The 19,383-nt window shown below is 37.4% G+C and overlaps 1 protein-coding gene across 1 annotated transcript; it reads left to right on the top strand.

Moving 5' to 3' along the window:
- The first annotated feature begins 783 nt into the window (after positions 1 to 783).
- Positions 784 to 18,436, top strand: LOC145770407 (beta-mannosidase-like). Its single transcript, XM_082582047.1, has 18 exons — positions 784 to 975; positions 1,240 to 1,440; positions 1,789 to 1,955; positions 2,491 to 2,618; positions 3,292 to 3,476; positions 4,107 to 4,216; positions 4,619 to 4,771; positions 5,472 to 5,661; positions 7,875 to 8,028; positions 8,414 to 8,603; positions 9,313 to 9,532; positions 10,383 to 10,527; positions 11,450 to 11,730; positions 12,355 to 12,465; positions 13,854 to 13,953; positions 14,611 to 14,754; positions 14,997 to 15,120; positions 16,539 to 18,436. Exons 1-18 carry the CDS (start codon positions 784 to 786, stop codon positions 16,762 to 16,764), a joined length of 3,021 nt encoding a protein of 1,006 aa, XP_082438173.1. The 3' UTR covers positions 16,765 to 18,436.
- The last annotated feature ends 947 nt before the right edge of the window (positions 18,437 to 19,383 follow it).

Below are 19,383 nucleotides of genomic sequence, written 5' to 3'. Positions count from 1 at the left end.
TGTTAAATCCATCATGATTCGTTCATGTGCTCTCTGCATAGTTCTTAGTTTAAGTGTTAATTTCTTTGTAAGGTTCCAAGTTTCTGCACCATATGTAGCGGTTGGAACCGGATGCATTGATCGTAGACTTGTTTCTTGAGAGAAAGAGGCAGTTTTGACTTAAATATCGAACTTGCTCTTCCGAAGGCTTGCCATCCAAGTGATATTTTTCTTTTGATTTCATCTTCTTTATTGGACTTGGTTGTAATTTTTTGGCCAAGATATTATAGTGATCAACTTTTTCGATAGTTGCTTCGTCCAAAAGAATATTGCTGCCGATGTCTGCCAGTTTATCAAACATAACTTTCGTTTTGTTAAAGTTCATATGAAGGCCAATCTTTTTGCTTTCTGTATTGAGTTCACTTAGCATTGTTTGTAGTTCTAGTTGTTTAGGTTGCTCAGATATAAGGATGATGTCATCAGCAAAACGTAAATGGTTTATGTATTCACCATCAATTTTGATTCCTTTTTCTTCCCAGTTAAGTTGCTTAAAAATTTCTTCTAAGGTTGCTGTAAAAAGTTTTGAAGATGTTGTGTCACCTTGACGTACGCCTTTTTGAATCTTAAATGGTTCAGAGTTTCTATGTTTATCATTGAAATGGTTCAGAGTTTTCATGTTCATGAGTAAGTTTACTTGGTGTAAAATTTGAGGTTTCAATAAATTCATTGAATTTCACAAAAAAAAAACGTTTGCTGATCATTTCTAGATTGTGTCTCCATGTTTTGAAAACTATGCAATGAGCAATGCTTGCGGTTTTAATCAAACTTTCGTTAGTTTCAAGTTGCCTGGCTGTTGTAGCCATACAAAATCTTGGTGGTAATACATGGGAAGCTACTGGTAATAGACCCCCATCAACTGTCATTGAAAAATTGCCACATACAACTGTTCCCGGATGTGTGCATACTGATTGGATGAAAGATAAATCTTCTGAGCAAGTAATATGTTTTATATATTTTTTGTGCAGAATTATTTAATTTATTTTTTATTAAAGTTCTCTTTCAACAGCTCCATTTTTTCTAGGCCTATCCAATTCCATAATATAATAATTCATTAAAAATTATTGTTTTAAGTTACAACTTGCTTAAATTTTAAAGCAATGTGACAGTTTTCTTTGTATAAATTATAGATCATGTGCACTGTAGCATAGTGCATGTGCACTCTTTTCAAAGGAATAATTTTTTGACATCTTATTTCTGCAGGATCTCTATTACGGATTCAATGATGATAATCTTAAATGGTTAGCTGAGTCCAACTGGAAATATACCCTCACTTTTCAAGCAACTGAATCAATTATGAACACATATGAACAATGGCTGGTATTTGAAGGAGTGGATACTATTGCTGAAATTCGTTTGAATGGAAAATTACTCGGAAAAACATCAAATATGTTTTTGACTTATGTATGCATTGTTTATATTTTAATGCGTAGAAAGACGTAACATTGACTTGTGTATTTATTGTTTGTAGTTTAATGTGTAGAAAGTCTTAACACAGCAGGTGAGGTAGATTATATTTGAATAGAGTTACTAAAGAAACCCCTTTCACAAGTGACAAAGGATTTGATTGCAGTAGATTGGTTTAACTTTCACTTGCCGGTATTTTTCAATTTTCTTGAAGTACTGTAGTTTCCCCAGACAGAAAAATCTGTAATTTCAATAATTCCACATCTGCAGATGTTGCATCAATGTAAAAATGACAGATTTTGTTGTCTGGGTTCATTTAAACCCATCATTTGATTTTATTTTCAGCGCTACAATGTAACGTTTTTGCTTCAACACAACTTTAATTTGTTGGAAGTATCATTTAAGTCAGCTGTGACTTATGTCAATGTATCTTCATCTGTGCTGCCATATTCTATACCCCCGGAATGCCCGCCTGATGTACAACATGGGTTTTGTCATGTTAATCTCATAAGGTATATACAGTATTTAACCGTTTATTAATAAAGATTTACAAACCTGTAAGGATAAGGATATTGTCTCTCGTTTATGTATTCTGTTCCCTTTGTTACCTAGGGATTAAAAAAGGTCACTCTGTAATTCTTTTCACTGCATGACATGAAAATGCATCTTTCTTTCCAATGGTGCATGACAAGGAGAGCCAAAGCAGATTAACTGAACGTGATTTATTCTTTTGTGTTTGTAGTGTGTGGGAGTGTTTTGTTTGTGTAAGAGTTAATCTTACGTTTCAGACAGTGACTGATTTTGAGCTTTATATTGAATACGTGTAGCATATATATACTTAAATTTTCCGACCTAAGTGGAGGAACTTGGTCAACGTTTCTTGCTAAAACAGTTCTAGAACAATTGAAGTATAGATTTTTTTATCAGCAGCTCTTTAATATCAAAATATTCCACATCAATAAAATTTATTTAACAAGGTCGTCATCTGTTGACATCAGTAATCTCTGCTGTTTTCTCACTTCAATCAATCGTTTGATCTTGTTTCAGAAAAGAACAATGCTCCTTCAGTTGGGACTGGGGTCCTGCGCATGCCACGCAAGGCATCTGGAAACCTGTTTATTTAATGTCTTTGAACTATGCAGTTATCAACCAAGCTACTGCTTCTTTTGACTGGGGTAAGTGGTAAAAGAAGTAAAAACGCATTGGTAAAAGAATTAAAATGGTATGGTACTGTGATGTTTTTTTTTAGAATATTATATTATCAGGCATCTGAGCTCCTTTATTTTTTGGCGACTAGCATGACCTACCAGAGCTTCTTCCCGGCGGCCAAATTCTCGCACCAGGCTGCCAAAATAAAAAAAATCCGTTGATATCGTGTTTTTGCGTTCACTCAGCCTGGTAAAAACAGGGCACTGAAACATACAGTATTTGCATTTGTAGCCTACTTAAAAGGCACAGCTCTCGAAGTAGGTTTGCAGCTAGTCTTCGTCTCTTCAAGCTTTTCTATGTCGATGCTCAAGACTCAAAAAAAGCTACAAATGCGAGTGGAGAAAAAAGTTTAAAATATGAACGGAGCAGAGAAATCTTCGCTTGTGGAAGTCGGCGACCAAACATGGCCTACCGGCTACCGGCACGGTAGTTTCGGAAGCGATTTAACGACTTCTTGGTGGCCATGGTCGCCTGGAGCTTATAGGCTTGATTATCTCTATACATGATTTTTGAATCGTGTTTGTTAACCAAATTTTTCTGTTACTTGTCCTTTATCAGCAGTCTACAATTTCCCATTTATATGCAAAACTCGTTCTAAGCTATAAATATTTTAACCATTGTTTTTTTTTAACAACGCAGAAAGTATGAACCTGGAAGTAGATGTCCAATTCCTTCTTGTCATGTTTGCCAATCATCTGCCATTATATGGAAATGTAACCGTGTCGATTCCCGAACTCAAAGTCAATCAACTATTTAAAAATGTGACTTTACCTCGGATGAATAATGAATTAACAGAAAAAAAATTCACTCTTGATTTTAGGAAGGTAACCGGTCTTTCACCTTGTAATTGCATAGGTTTAAGGTTCAACTTATTTAATTTTAGGCATCGTAGCAGTAGTGTGTCGCACACCTACACATGATGTAGCATTAATTTGATGATATTGGTAATATGGTTTTGGGTTTGTTGTGATAGACATGCAAACTTTTGACAATATCTGATGAGTTGGTGAATGAAAACCTGCAGGATAACATTCTCAATTAGTGATTGGATAGGATGCTCACCGTGATTGATCGAATGTCGAAGTCTCTATCCTTTGATGGAGAACTCCTGACGCAGGCCCGGTCATCGAGTCTGACAGAGTGAAGTTTTCGCATTGTGTTGAAACGTTGTTGCCTTTGGATTTAGTTCATTCACTTGCTGTCGTTGAATAGAGAGCTCTTTTTGAAATGGGTCGCTTGAGAACACACCAGGAGAGTTGAACCAGAGCTGTTGATGTTTGCCCCTTCTTCGTTCACAAAGTCGAGTGCGAAACAAAATGAGCTATCACCAGATATCTGTTTTAATAATGCTAATTAAATTTGTTGGAAGATACGACATATTTTTTTGTCAATTTACTGCGATATCGACACTTAATCTCACAAAGTGTTCTTGGGTGACGTCATTCGTTTCACAGGTATCTTTTGAGAAGTGGTGGCCAAACGGCCACGGAACACAGAAGCTTTATAACATCTCAGTGCGCTTTGACTCTTCGCGCGGTTTTGACAGCAGCTCCAAGCACTTTCTGTAAGTTTGCATGAGCACATCAACATTCTCAAATGATTTTTCTAAAATTTGGTCTACAGCTGATGTTTTGTATTAAAATGGTGACCATAACTAGTCTAAATTTTGTACCGATCTTGCATGTTTCTGTCTGAACACTATAGCACTTGATTTTCTATATAAAGTCAAAGAAAAATTTTGCAGTGAATTTGAAACTTAGCTACTAACTTTTTTGTTGTACCAAATACTGTGACCAATTTGTTCAAAAAAAAATTTTAGTCGTCGTTTGTGTGCAATGCGTATGAGCATGGCTTTTTAATTTTGACTGTGAAACTTCTATTCATGTTACGGTATTCTTGAAGATAATTTTCGGGCACGCGATTCAACTTCTTCAATTGCAATAGTTATATGGCAAAAATTATACAGATTTGGGTTCCGAAAAGTGGAGCTGGTACAAGAAGTTATGCCTGGAACAGAAGGGCTAAGTTTTTATTTCCGTGTCAATGGTCTGCCCATCTTTGCTAAAGGAGCGAACTGGATTCCGGCGGATGCTTTCAAGAACCGGATCAAACCTGAAACGTGAGAAAGACTCGATGTAGAATACTGAACGTTATGGTGTGAAACTTTTTTTTTGTTATTTTTTGCGTCTCATTTCCCGAATGTCAGGGTAAGACATGGTCTGGCAAGACATATCCTCAACTTCCACTCATCACGATCCAGAGGGCTAGTGGTGGTAATCCTCCACCGCTTCTTGTCATCCTTTATGATCTCAGTCCACGTCTCAGACACGTTTTCTTTTTTTGTTTTGCCAGGGATGGCTGCCATCATGGTAATTTTTACCAGAGCTCGTGTGTGTTCGTTATCAGGTTTTTTTCATCGAAGGTTGGATGCGATGAAGCGCAAGATTCAATTGTAGTTTTGCAGTCAAATCTTGTGCAGTCTGTAATATCATTAGTTCAAATTCCATTGCTTATATCACCCACAGAAGGAAAGTTGCCATTTTTGCATCGTACTGTGTATGTAAAATTGCAGCATATCATTACATAGATCGAATTCTAGCGACAATTGAAAGCTGAAACGATGAATGTTTGCTGAATAATTAAGATAAGCTAGCATCATGGTTGGTCAATCATGGTCAAAAAAACTAATTTGTTGTTATTGTTTCTATTTACACACTCTTTCCCTATTTTGCTTCAACGAAGTCTGGTCTTCATCTCGAAACGCCAGGGTCGAACGCCCATTTACATCGTTTGTAGAGAATAAGTTTTTTTGTTAAAAGGTATGAAAATCTTTTGAAGTCGGCCGCGGATGCACACATGAACATGCTGCGGGTTTGGGGCGGAGGAATATACGAAGACGACAGACTGTATGAGCTGGCAGATAAACTTGGCATCATGCTGTGGCAGGACTTCATGTTCGCTTGTGCGCTATATCCTTCAACGAATGAATTTCTCAACAACGTAACAGAGGTAATCGAGCTTGATATTCAATACACTGAAATTAGTTGAATGCTTGCTGGCTACATGCCGAGTAGTGTGGCCATTTAATCGACGTTCTGAAGGGTGCTAGTTCGCCACTCATCGCGAGCATGGGATCATGGTAACACACTTCACAGCATGTCATAAAGATGGGCTCAAAGCTTTGCTTACCCGTTCGCTTTTGAAATTAAAATTTTTATGATAAGAGGAGCAGCTGACATGATTGACGTTGTAGATTTCGTGTATGTGCTGTTTGTTAAAATTGGATTTTTGCGATTGTGGACTGTCACACACAACCAAGCACGAAGTTGCTAGAAAACTTTTGGCCTGTACAGAATTTTTTTTATGTATTACGCATTTTATTGTGTGCCATGTTCTCATTTAGTCGACGAGTAGCTTCATACGACTTTTGTTGTTCTTTACGGTTCAAGGCTATTTTGGTGGGATTAGCCACCAAACGACAAGGGAAACACAGTCTTCGCGTTTCATCCATTTTGCTTTACATCTAGTTTTACATCCTGCCATTGCTACTAAAACCTGAGATGCCACTGCGAGTTTCGCTCAAAATGTGATTTGCTTGACTTGTTTTCATGCAACCTGCAGACTCGATTAGCCGCCCTACTCATAAAAATTTCCTTGTTTTGCATTACTTAGACGCCCAGCAATGTTGATGAAAAATGCCGATTTTCAACTGGGAAGCTTCTAACATTGTTGCTTTTTGTCGGGTATCCAATGCTTCGGCATTTATCTGGTAGTCGACAAATGCAAATTGATTGAGTTATTCAAGTGTTTATCAATGGGTAGAATTTCGAAATTTATATCTGTCCATTTTAACGTTACCAGATGTTATCACATATTTCATAGGATGCATTTGCAGTTGAGTGTTTTGCCAACATGTGACTAATCAATCAGTAACTCATTGTCAGAACAAACTGCAACGTCACATTTGCCAAATATTAATGCAAACCTTTGTGCAGAATATTGAACCACAAGCAACATGCTCACTGCTCAGTCTATGTATATAATGTATATAGTCAGTTGCATTTTGATGAATTGCGCAGCTGCATGTAGTTCTACAATTCTACACATCCCTTACCAGCAGGGCTGTCAGATTGGAATAATTGATTCTAGATCTGGAATCAATACGAACTGTCTAGTAGGGGAAAAAATGTCTGGAATCTGGAATAATTTTTAGAAGCAAATTGGGATTGTTAAGACAAGTCTAGATTGTTTCGGTAATTGTCTTTTTTTCATTGCATTTAGTAGCTACAACGCATGCGCATAATTTTCTGCCCTAGTTCAGCCTCTTTGTTTGAAACTTTGTTGCTGAATTGCACGCTCTCTGGCGCGAAAGCTTGTCTGTGAGAAATGTGACGCAACCCAGGTAGCTGACAGGACTTTCCGCACAATAACACTGGGCTATATTTCCATGTATATTAAGTTTACTTTTAAGTTTTAATCTGTTATGTTTTTAGGTTGTTACAGTAGGCCTAGTTATTGTTAAATATTTATTGATTTTCATATTTTGTTGCATCGAAGAAGTAAGACAAAAGTTCAAAAATCCAAGAGAATATGTCTCTACACTACGCTATTGTCCAAAGAAAATGTACTCTCAAAAATATAGGCCTGAGTGACTCGAGACTGCGTAAATGGTTGAGTTTAATACGGATTATGTAATTTTAACCATATTATAGTTGGTGCTTCATTGGCAATCATTGCACAGCCAATGCTGTTCGTTGTAATAAACTCTAATTTGTAGTAGTAAATTCTTGGAGGTCCATTTCAACATAAAGATTCTTACCACTACTTATCGTATATTTACAACGTAGGCTACACTGCATATTAAATGGTATTTTGTTTTAGACTTAAAATGAAATGTCTAGGATAGATTTAGAATAATTTAGAATCAAACTGACCTGCAATCTAGAAGGGAAGGCTACAACAAATCTGACAACCCTGCTTACCAGTATGAGTTTTTTTATGTAGAAACAAAAGCTTTGCCAGTTGAGTTTATGTCCAAAAATCTCTGTAAATGCTAATAAACTGTTGTTTATATTAGCAAAAATGTTTTCCATCCAAATAACTCTATAGTAATCGTGATGTATATGTTTAAAAGTGTCTTTCATTCATTTCTCTAAAGTTTTTAAACTTAGCGTTTGTGCTGGCTTACATTTTAATTAAAAACTTTATTCAACACTCTTCAGGAAATTTCTCATGTGATCTGGAAGTTAAAGCATCACCCATCTATTGTGATCTGGGCAGGAAACAATGAAAACGAAGCCGCATTGTCGACGAACTGGTACAACACGACTTCAAAATTCGATCTTTATAAACAAGACTATATCGAGCTGTATGTAGGTGAGTAGAAGCAATAGTGGCGCAACCGGACGACTTGTGCCGGGGGCGCAATTGTAACTAAGATTGAGTCAACTGCTACGTTTTCAAAGTGTAATCAGTATCTGGCAATCTGCATCAAGAGTTAATTGGCGCAGCCGTATTCCATGTAAAGATTTGATCAAGTATTGTCAAAAATAAATATGAATGGTGGTTGTGCTCTCAACTTACAAAAACTTCAAGTCATCTGCTCTCGAAAACCATTGTTTGAAGAGCGTAAATCCTACCATGCTAAATATCTCTATACAAAACATAGGAGATGTCTTTTCCAGATCCAATGGGGACTCTTTGAGAGGCGTTGTTTGAAGAAGATAGAACATACCATACTAAATTTTACACATCTCTACAGACACAATAGGGACTCGCGTACGAAGCATGGACAAATCTAGGCCCTTTGCGACTTCTAGCCCGAGCAACGGTGAACAGTCCGCTGCTGAAGGAGGTCTTGCCAAAAATCCTTACGACGCGCATTACGGTGATGTCCATTATTACAATTACAACGACGATTGCCTGGACTCGAGCAAGTACCCAGCTACAAGGTGAATAATAAGCTCAAATGAAATATTTAATAAATGTGCTGCCGTTTGTGAGGTTGCTTTAATAGCCGGAAGTGCTGCTCAAATCTACATGACATACCTACTTTCAAACAGAATGACTAATTAATTTGTTTGATCATTTCAATGAAATTATTTTCATGCATTGTCTTGTCGGAAGGATGGTAAGATATATGACACTCGCTTTTCAATCACACGATTCTGGGTCGAGTCTCAGCTAAACCTGGTTCTCCAAACAAAAATCGCTCACCTCTACTTAAGGTTACTATCCTATGTGGGCCGAATTGCTGAAGGAAAGGCAGCTGGGTGAAAGAAACTGAATATCTTACTTTTGCAAGTGCCGTAGGCGAGTACAATACATGTACAGTAATGTAAAATGAAAATCTTACCTCATCCCATAAGGCTCAATAACTGAGTTGGTACAAACTTCATCTTCTGTTGTGTTCACGTGAAGGGGTCTGCTTGCCTTTGACAGCTAGATCCAAAGGTTTCTGGTATCCTGTCATTGCAATCTTGGATAATTTTGTTGTACTAGGGTTGTATGAGTTGAAACTCTGTCCCAGAATGTACTAAACAGCACAAATAAAAAAGTTGAAACTTTTTACTCAAATTCTCACGAGATTTAAATTTTTGTAGTTTCAGTTGGTTGCCTATAGATTGGAAATTAGTTTTGAGGTGTTTTTCTTTATTTTAGATTTGCTTCCGAGTATGGCTTTCAGTCTTGGCCTTCTTTTGAAACTATACAACCAGTAACAACAGCAAGTGATTGGTCGATCAATTCAAAATGGGCCTATCACAGGCAGCATCACGCCACTGGAAATGAGGAAATGCTTAATCAGATTGCCATGCATTTCAAACCTTTTTCCTCTGACAACACCACGGAGCAATTTATGAAGACGATTTACATGACGCAGGTACACATCACTCAGCTACCCAGGCAGCAAAAGTCGTTATTTTTACATTGATCAATGTAGAACTGATGGATTTTGCTGTTTGGGTAACTAAACTCGTACTGTACTCGACTCTCGTCGCAGACAACGAATCAATGTCAAAAAGAAAATGACTGGTTTTGCTAACTGGTCGATGGCTGGTAATGATCGAACACTTGTACCAGTTTTTAAATTTACGTATTCAACAGCGACTTGAGAAAGTGTGAAAAAACATAAGATACATGTACAATTGTACATGACTGCCTTTCACTGTCATCAGTACCAAAACAGTCTGTGCTTTATTTCCATCATTTCGTATTGCCTCAGGGGACTTTCCCTATTTTTGGTACCATGATTTGTTAACTTCACTTGTGTCTATACTGTCTCTATTCGCATCACACGTTGTGTGCCTTGTCCAGACTATTCACTGTTGTTATTGAACTCGTTCGTTTTCACGTCCAGCAAAAGTTTCTACTTTTAAAACAGACGTTTAAATGTTTCAGGAAAACGTGCAGTAAAAGTATGACTATGGAATATCACACCATAGCAGTTTTGGTCAATAGAAATGTTCCGAAGTCATTTTTTCCAGTCTTTGCAAATTGTTGGTACGGTATCCTATAAATTCTCCTGTACGCTGCCAACGGACGTTTACTGGGGAATGGGTTTCCCCTACGCAACCTTTTATATCTTAAGGTTGCAAACCATGTAAATTAAACATCGACTTGATCAGAACGCCGCTGTGGTCCTGATATTGCTGAAGTTTGCTGATACAGTTACTCAGATTTTGAAAAAATGCAACTTTAGTTCAATGTTGTTAAAACGTTAGTTTGCTCAGATAATGCAGGGTCTGTGCTACAAGAGCCAGACTGAGTTTTACCGACGCAGCCGAAACGAGACTGTCCGTGGAGCAGGACACACCATGGGAGCTTTGTACTGGCAGCTCAACGACATCTGGCAGGCTCCCACCTGGTCCTCCATCGGTGAGTATCTTCTTCTTTGATGTTTTTATCTTTCACTGTAACTAGATGCTTGTGCTCAGGAGTAGTAGTAGTCCAGTTTTAATCCGGTGATGTCCCCGTTACGAGGGTGGCCGGATTCACCTCCAAGTGCCGCAATCGCCTTCACACCCTACTTCCACATCGATCTGTCTAACGCATGTCAAGCCATAATAATATATGGAATAAGGTTATATGAAGAAAGTAAGGTTTTCAAACGATGGGTCGAAAGCAGGGAAAAGTTTTTGCATTTGCCTTGCCATATTGCTATTTGCACTGTAACAGTTAAGCTTTTTTTCTGCCTTTCTCCCCCCCCCCCCCCCTCAACAGCTGCTATGGTATTCCGATTTTATTTATTGATTGAAAAAGTCACAGTCCATAGCTGACTTTTTCATGAACTCTATGAGCTACTTTTTAACATATTTGATTAAAAACCGTAATTAAGATCAGTCAAGGCTGATTCTATCAAGACATGGGCAAGGAAGCGGAGCGATCAATACAACCTCATATGCTGTAGAGATACTAAGAAGAAAGTTAGTTTAAATCAATCTTAAATGATTTTTGCTTAAGGTACGATTACAATTGATCGAAAATACTTATATGATTGACATGTCATAATGATAGCCAGGAAGCCAGCAGAAGACATAGTTCTACATGGCAATCTGTTTTGTTTTTTTTCCAAAGTATCCTGCCTGACCATTTCAGATCGTATTCACGCCGTGTAGGCTATATCATGCGAAGCGTGGAATGTATATCCCAGACAGCAAAATCCGTCATCTTTACATTGATTCAACGTCTGTAGAAAGGCGAAACTGTTACTGTAGAACGTGCAATGTAAAAATGACGCATTTTGCTTTCTGGAATTTTATAAGGAGATTTTTATCATTTTTTCTATCTTTTCTCTTAGAATTTGGAGGCAAATGGAAAGTGCTTCACTATTTTGCTGCTAAGTTCTTTGCTCCTGTTGCTTTGGTGGTTTACGAAGATGACGCATCTTTGATCGTGTACTCCGCATCCGACTCATCTTCCTCCATCAACGCCACCTTGGTGGTCTCCATCCATACCTGGGATGGTTTTGAGACGACCGGGACCTTCAACAAATCCGTGTTGATACCACCTCATAAATCAGTGCAGTTGTTCGAACAAAGCACCGGCTATCTTCTGCACTACGGTGGTTGTCCGTACAAAGTGTGTGAGATTTGCTCAGTTAATTTTCTTTCGCTATTTTCATAGCCAAGTTTTAAAATTAATTTTGTAGTTGGCAAATTGACCTAAAAGTGCATAGCCATAATTTTATTGCTGGCAGAATCCTCACCTTTTGCTTTGCATCAACTTCTCTAGATGTTAGTTTTTGCCAAAACTTATAGAGATATTGCTGCTTCTATGAGTATGTGTAACATTGCACATGTAGACTAAGACAGATATACGCTATCCAATATCCATTCCCGAAACCATTTTTATCAATATAAATTTTTTGTGATATACTGGTAGTTGAAGATTTATATTAAGTGGACGGGAAGGCAAGGAAGCCAGTCTTCGTGTCTACATTCAAGCATGCCTTAAGTGTTCTGCCAAAGAAAGTGACATGCTCCTGAGCGGTGTCGAACCGGCGCCCTTACGAGCGTTGCACAAGAACTCTCTCTATTCTGCTATGCAGCCGACACCAATATAACTTGAATCCTAAAGCATTTCCATAGCAACATATAATCTCTACTATTATTTTGACTTTTGACATCACGATATATTTTTTCGATGTGTGGCAGTTGTTTTGCATATCACAAATAGCGTTGACATGACGATTTTTGTTTGCAGGAGATCTGTTACATTTCCGTTCACATAGAAGAAAATCCGTCCATCCCTACCAACTATTTCTTCCCCGTCTCCTTCAGAGATATCGAACACTTGCATCATGCTGAATTTACGGTATTCTACACATTAACGACTTTTTGTTTTGTGTAATGGTTCGATACGAAAATGTCAACCCAAGGGCAAAAGTTGTTCTTTTTATGCACAATGTAAAAGAAAAACCAATATGAAAACGGTGAATTCCGCTGGTTAGGACTTAGCAGTGAATGCAACTTATGAGTGCAGAGTTGAAACTTCAAGTCACGCGTGACGTCACGACCTTTTCTGATAACAAATCATCGAATGACAATGAAGTTTCGATTTTGTAGGTTTCATAGAGGTATGAATAATGACACTATGCAGCGGTCAATTCTAGTCACCAATGCGCTAATACGAGACACTTGGCAATAATATTTTATCATTCATACCAGATTCATATTATCTGTTGCTTTTCTGCTCGCTACATCTGCAGACGTTGAATTAATGTAAAAAATAACACAATTGGTTTGCTGTTTGGGTCATGGCAATGGCCGGTTGGATACGCGTGGTGTGTGTTACTGCGACTTTCACAACCGAATGACTTTCTGTTTAATTGAGCAACCAGACTGAAACACAATTCACTATTTGTTTTAAATAGAAGCCAAAAATTACCAACCTCAAGACTGAACTGTACTATAGTGAAACAACAAAATATCATGCGATGTAGGATAAGGGCTCATTGGAATTGTTAATGCAATTTGTTTCAGTATGAGCTGTAACAGCGTAGGTAAACGGCATAGGCTTGAAATGCTGTAATGCTGTCGTATGCTCACAGGCGTTGTCGTGTCTTGACTAAGATTGTCGTTGTTTAAGTTGTTCGCCAAACGACAAGGTTTTGTCACAATAAGCAGCGATTTGATGATAAACAAGAACAGGAAACCGAATAGAGAAATTAATAAAAAAAGCATTTGCTTTTTAGAAATTTGTGATTCAACTAAGCAACATTATAAATACGGACTCATGTTTGGCACATTTTCAGAAGGCAAATGTTGCTGGCGTACCATACCTATACCATCAACTTTTTGTTAACACAATTTAAATTAAACTTTTTAGGAAAGCTAAAGTCACAAGTTTCTCGTCAGTGTTGGAGAAAGGTTGACTGCATGTACTTCTTATGTCCATTAGTGGTTCTATTAGTATTTTTGCAATCACCAATGATATTCCTCCTTTAGGAAGTTTCTATCCTTTTAGCCTGTGCTGTTTTCTTAATTTCTAGGCTTCAATGATGCAGTTTGGATGAAGCAAAACATAGTTAATATTTTACAGTATATTTTATTATGTGATGTCGTTAGATCAAGTTAATCTGAAGCACAAATTTGCCATTCAAATCTGTGATCACAGCACATAAACTAATAAAGATAGATCGATTTGTTTTATTCTCCAGCAGTTGTTCGTTCGTGGTAAGAAAATCTTGTCTTATTTTTCAGATTGAGAAAGTCACAGCTGAAGGCTCGAACGAATTCGCTGTAACGATATCATCTACAATGCCAGCTTTGTTTGTTTGGTTGGAAACTCCTGGGGTCAAAGGTTAATCGTAAACTTTACATTTACGTTAATCTGTTGTGTCAACGTCGATTGAACGTCTGCAGACGTTTAAACAATATAAAAATAATGGATTTTTTTGTCTGGGAAGATGTTTCTAAACTCCATGTCTTTTAACTTTCACCACACTCAAGTTTATAATTTTCTAACGTCACTTTGATTGTATATTCGCCTGAAGTTTTTTACTGAAAGCAGGAATGGCTCTGACTATTTTAAAAGTTTAGAACATGACCCACTTAACGTTGGGTTTCTCCAATTGTGTGAAATTAGAACACCCTGACGTGCACTGTGCCCAGTTTTCACAGCTTTGCAGACAATATCAAATAATATCAGGTGTGTGTAGTTCTACTTTTGCTCTCTTCAAGCGACGAAGACATTGAAACAACGTTGAAAGTTGTAAAAAGTTTTTCAAGCTTCTCACAATTCGATATTGCAAACCTGATCGGAATTAGGTTTCACAGTATCACGGAGCTCATTTTGATTCTAAGTTTTGCTGCCTCATACAGCAAAATCCGTCATTTTTACATTGAAACAACGTCTGCAGACGTTGAATCAATATAAAAATGACGGATTTTGTTGTCTGGGTTCATACCCTTTTCTTCGTGTAAGACGGAAAATAAAATGCTTCTGTTTATTATTCAGGTCGATTTTCCGACAACGCGTTTGTGATGGACGAAGAAGTGAAAGTTGTCAGGTTTTTGTCGTGGACCTCCAATCTGACGGCTACCACGCTGCGCGATCGCTTGACTTTTCGCTCTTTGAACGACTTATACAGTGTCCCAGATGGTGAGAAGCAATTCCAACTGAATGCAATTTATCTTGATACACAGTGCATTGGCGTGGAAATACTTTCAAAACTTGACTTCGAAACCACGGACTGATCTTATGAATCTACTACAAGAAACTACTGCTTTCGTGATAAGGACTAAGATTTAAAAAAATGACCAGTTAACAGTTTAACAATTTGAGATAATGATAAACATAATGCATTACAACGCACATTCTAATTTGTTAATTTTGCACGCTAGACCCGATTGACGTCACTAAAACCACAATATGGCTTGATGACGACACGATCAAGTTGGTGTTTGCGGTCGTCGGCTTGCTATTCATTGCAATGGCCTCATCTCAAGTTATATGCCTGGTGCTAAGGTAGGTTTCGACGGCTGGTAAAATAGTGTTTGCTGATACAGCCAACTGTGTTCGGTCTGTTTTCCCGTGTCGAGATGTTTCCGAAATATATCGGAAATTGTTTAAATACTTTTCAATTTGTAGATGTTTCATTTAATACAATTTGAGTAGAGAGGTAACTTTTTTAAACCATAAACAGACATAACTCAGCAACAACACTACAATTAACATTATAAAAACAAAAAACAATAAGCGAACGTTTTCGGCTGTAGTCATTAGTCATACAGCTGTACAGCCTAAAACGTTCAGTTGAACAGTCATACAGCTGTATGACTAGCGGAAAACATTCGCTTATTGTTTTTTTTTATAATGTTAAATGTAGTATTGTTGCTGGGTTATGTCTGTTTAGTGTTTATGGTATCATTCCATAAGACGAAACAGTAAAATTTCTATGATAAAACTATTGTTGAATTTGGATACTGCTCGCCATATTTAACTGTGAGTAGATAGTTTTACCCTGTCCAAAAATCGCTTTAAGTTGTCAAAGTTTCAATCGTTCAAATTCCCCAATCTTTAAACTTTCATCCATGTTGATGTTGATGAGGCTTTTTGCGACTGAGGGTCAAATCCTCCACATTTAAGCCTCTGCGAATCTTCCAGAATTTTCAGTGTTAGGATATATATTTCACAATCAATCAATGGAATGCAAGGTTTGTTCCTTTGTAAATTCAAACAATTCTTTAATGAATGACTGACCAAACATTTTTTCGACCATTCATAGCGAAGTTTTTCTGTATTTTTTGTTTTTTTTTAACTGCAGGAAACAAATACATTTCGAAACTGTCAAAATATTTGTCCTGACGCAAAATTCCTTTGTCGTCGTTTCGAAAGTGTATTTTTAGTAAAGAATTTCGTTTCAGAATTCAAACAATTTTAACTTATTATACTTTCGAAACATTCGAAGTTCGAAACATTTGCTTCAGATTTACATGAGTTCGTAATACGAAGAAATTCAAGGCTGTGAAGTTGGAGGGATTTTGGCGTGTCCGGAGTCAGGGTCGGCCAGTTATAAACCGAGGAATCGTCGTCATATATTTTTCGCCCATCTCCACAGCCCTGATGAAAATGATAATAACAAATGATACGAGTATTGTGGCAACAGAAAAACTTTCGGTTTGTACCGTGGCCACGGTTTGTACCGAAATTGAAGAATGGGTTCGGCCGATGCTTAACAAGCCGGGAGTTATTTTCCCGAGATTCGACCAATGAGTTGAAATTGATTTTGCTAGCTTTAAATTTGATTTGGAAATTCGAATCGACGGTTTTAATATCGCCTGTTAAAAAATCAAAGCCAACTATAATTATACTTCATTGAATAATTTTTATAACTGATAACAACAAAACGCCATTATAATAATTTCATCAAATTTACTGCGAAGGTTAAACAAGCCAAACAACCGCCCAAAGAGCGCAATCAACTCCGCACTCGGCAATAAACGAATCAGTGAAGAATCAGCCATTAACATCAGCGATAGCGACTTGTCTGCCGGAACCAGTTCAAACCAGTCTGAAACGTCGGGCCAAACTGGAACAGCGTTTTTGATCAAAGCAAAGAATGGAAAGAACTCCTCAAAGACGACTGAATTTCGATTTTATATCATTTGATGATGATATGAAGCTGGGAATAAGTGTTATTTGTTAGAAATCAAAATTTTCCGTTGCATATGATTGAATTGTCGAATTTTTATGAAACTTTTCTTCGGTGCAATGCAATCCCGATCAGCAAATCAGTTCTTTTCAAATGTTGATTGAACGTCTGCGGACGTTAAAAGGACTGATTTGCTGACTGGGTTGGTGTCTAACGTGTTGTGTGATCATTGTTTCTAAGCACTTTGATGTGCGCTGGTTTGAATTGTTATTTTCTCATTAAACATTTCAAGACCCTTGGTTTTATTTTTCATGAAGTTATTATTTAACTTTTTCTGTGAAATGGAATCGCAAAGTTATACATTTGTAAAAAAAAAAAAGGTGATTAACTATTTCCTGATTATGCAACGTTTTTTTGCAATCAACGTGTTTCTTTGCCTGTAAAATACGCTGTTTTGAACTTATATCATATATTACATTTAGTCAACGCAAAATGGCTTAGCCTAATGCTTTAATAACACCAAGGAATTTGTAGAGTCTCATTTCCTTTCGATGTCGATCTAACCCCAATCAGGAAATCAGTCCTTTTGTACATTAAGTCAACGTTGGCAGACGTTGAATCGATGTAAAAAAGTACTCATCTTCTGGCTGAGACGCATTGCTTCCTTCAGGCTCATGTATCTCTTTTTTGAAGTTTAACTTCGCCGCTAACGCCAAACCCCAAGAAGTGGTGTATCGTACCGCAATGTATGAACAGTCGACAGCTTGTGTAACTGCTTGTGTGGCGCTCACAGTTAGCTTGGAAGTGACTCCGATATGACTAACGGAATGCAAATGCTTGCTTTCACATGTTCGACCTTTTGTTGATGAGTCGAGTAACTCCTCCTTTATCCATCTCCCAATCGTATCATTTTCAGGGCATACCAGCTGCTAGTTTTGGTATACGTCTGTTTTACTCTTGTACTTTGCGTAGAAATTGATACCACAATTTGGGTAGAGAGGTAATTTTTTTTCTGCTTAGAAATTGATACTAATTACCAAAAAATGCATGCACTCTATGACCGATTCAAGACATGTGCCAAATATTTCAAGAGCAAATGATGAGCTGCTGCGACTTAGACCTTTCCTGCTTTGTAAAGAAAATCAATATTGCAGTGAAGTAGCTTTCTACAGTGTTGCATCTTCCAATCAAAACTCCCTAGAAATCCTTTCGAACTCCTGTATGTTGCTACTGTGACAAATACACGGTGTATGTTGGCAGTATGCATCTGATGCATGTGGGATTCAAATTCAATGCACCAACAGTGGATCTTTTAAAGACCAGGGGAATCGGCCGATAAAGCAGCTTATTTCGCGCACCTTTATTCCTTTGTGCACTAATCGTAATCTGGTGATTAAAATCCCCGATTATTGATCCACCTATGAATTTCGCACAAACCGATCCTCGATTAACTAATCAGGCGATTAATGTAATCCGTTGCTTAGAAGATCCGTTGTTATTGCATGTAGCCCTTATTTTCTATTTTAACGCCAACCAGCATTTTTGCGTTATTGCAACAATTTTAACCTGTCATTGGTAATTGTGATTTTTTACCAAGGAAAGTCACTTTGCAATTGATCGAGTTTGGCTTTTAGCAGTATGATCGTCGCTTACTTCACAATGTAGATTTTAACGACCTTTTCAACCTGATCTCGCAGCATCAGGCTAAAAAAGGTCGTTAAAATCTACATTGTGAAGAAAATCACGTTTCTCGTCGTTTGTTTATGAGTTTCTAGCTGTGAAACGTTTCTTTTTTTTTGCGTCATTTTAACGTCTAACAACGTCGACGTTGATGTAAAATATCAACTTTTGCCAGCTAGGTTATGCACTGACATCCGCTTGTTTCAACATCTCTTCTGCAATTTTCATGTAATTCACTTTCTACCTCATTATAATCGTTCTCAAAGAAGTACGAGCATTCTATTTTCTCAACCAGTTGAAAATTTGTGACCTTTTATCGAAACTTAACCATATGCACGACCGAGTCATTGAATTGTTCTCTTTTACGCATCAACCGCTAATTTTAGGTCCCTAAAGAATTGTTTTTTTTTATGTCGTCTTGATGTTTTTTTTTTACAAAATATGGATGTGGACTACTGCATTTTCCCACGTGTCAATTTCATAATAACATGTTTGGTTTCTGCGCACAAAGTCAACTTTACTACCAGGATACCTCGTATGCATTATGAAACGTTTTTTTAGGCTTGGTACACTGAAGTTTTGCAGCTGGACATTGAAATCTGTCAAAGCAATAAAATCCACACCGACTATAGGCTACTCCTACTAACATGGCTATCCAATTTCAACTGACGTAGCCTACTACTCTTGACAAAAAGAAAGCATAAACAATTTGCAGAAAAACCGATATTCAGAATTTTTATGTTTACTTTTCTATCTATCTCTACAATGCTACGTCCCTGAAGACATTTTTCCTCCAGGTCTGAGGAGCTATGGAGCAGATCTGCCGCCTACACATCTTCCCAGACGTCATCGAGCCAACGCTTTTTTGCTCATGTATAATTAAAAAACAAAAAAATAAGAAAACAACTCGAGACATGAATGCTCTGCTTCGCTACATTTAATTTAAACGCTTATTG

The sequence above is a fragment of the Aplidium turbinatum genome, chromosome 5 (genome assembly GCF_918807975.1).
Source record: "Aplidium turbinatum chromosome 5, kaAplTurb1.1, whole genome shotgun sequence".
Taxonomy (NCBI): Eukaryota; Metazoa; Chordata; class Ascidiacea; order Aplousobranchia; family Polyclinidae; genus Aplidium; species Aplidium turbinatum.
This window is presented reverse-complemented; position numbering and strand designations above follow the sequence as displayed.

Excerpts from the sequence above, each read along its gene's own strand:
- LOC145770407 (XM_082582047.1), top strand. The coding sequence starts at position 784 with ATGCTTGCGGTTTTAATCAAACTTTCGTTAGTTTCAAGTTGCCTGGCT. Across the intron at positions 8,029-8,413 it reads CTATATCGAGCTGTATGTAG|ACACAATAGGGACTCGCGTA; the intron begins GTGAGTAGAAGC and ends ACATCTCTACAG. Across the intron at positions 13,954-14,610 it reads GGAAACTCCTGGGGTCAAAG|GTCGATTTTCCGACAACGCG; the intron begins GTTAATCGTAAA and ends TTTATTATTCAG.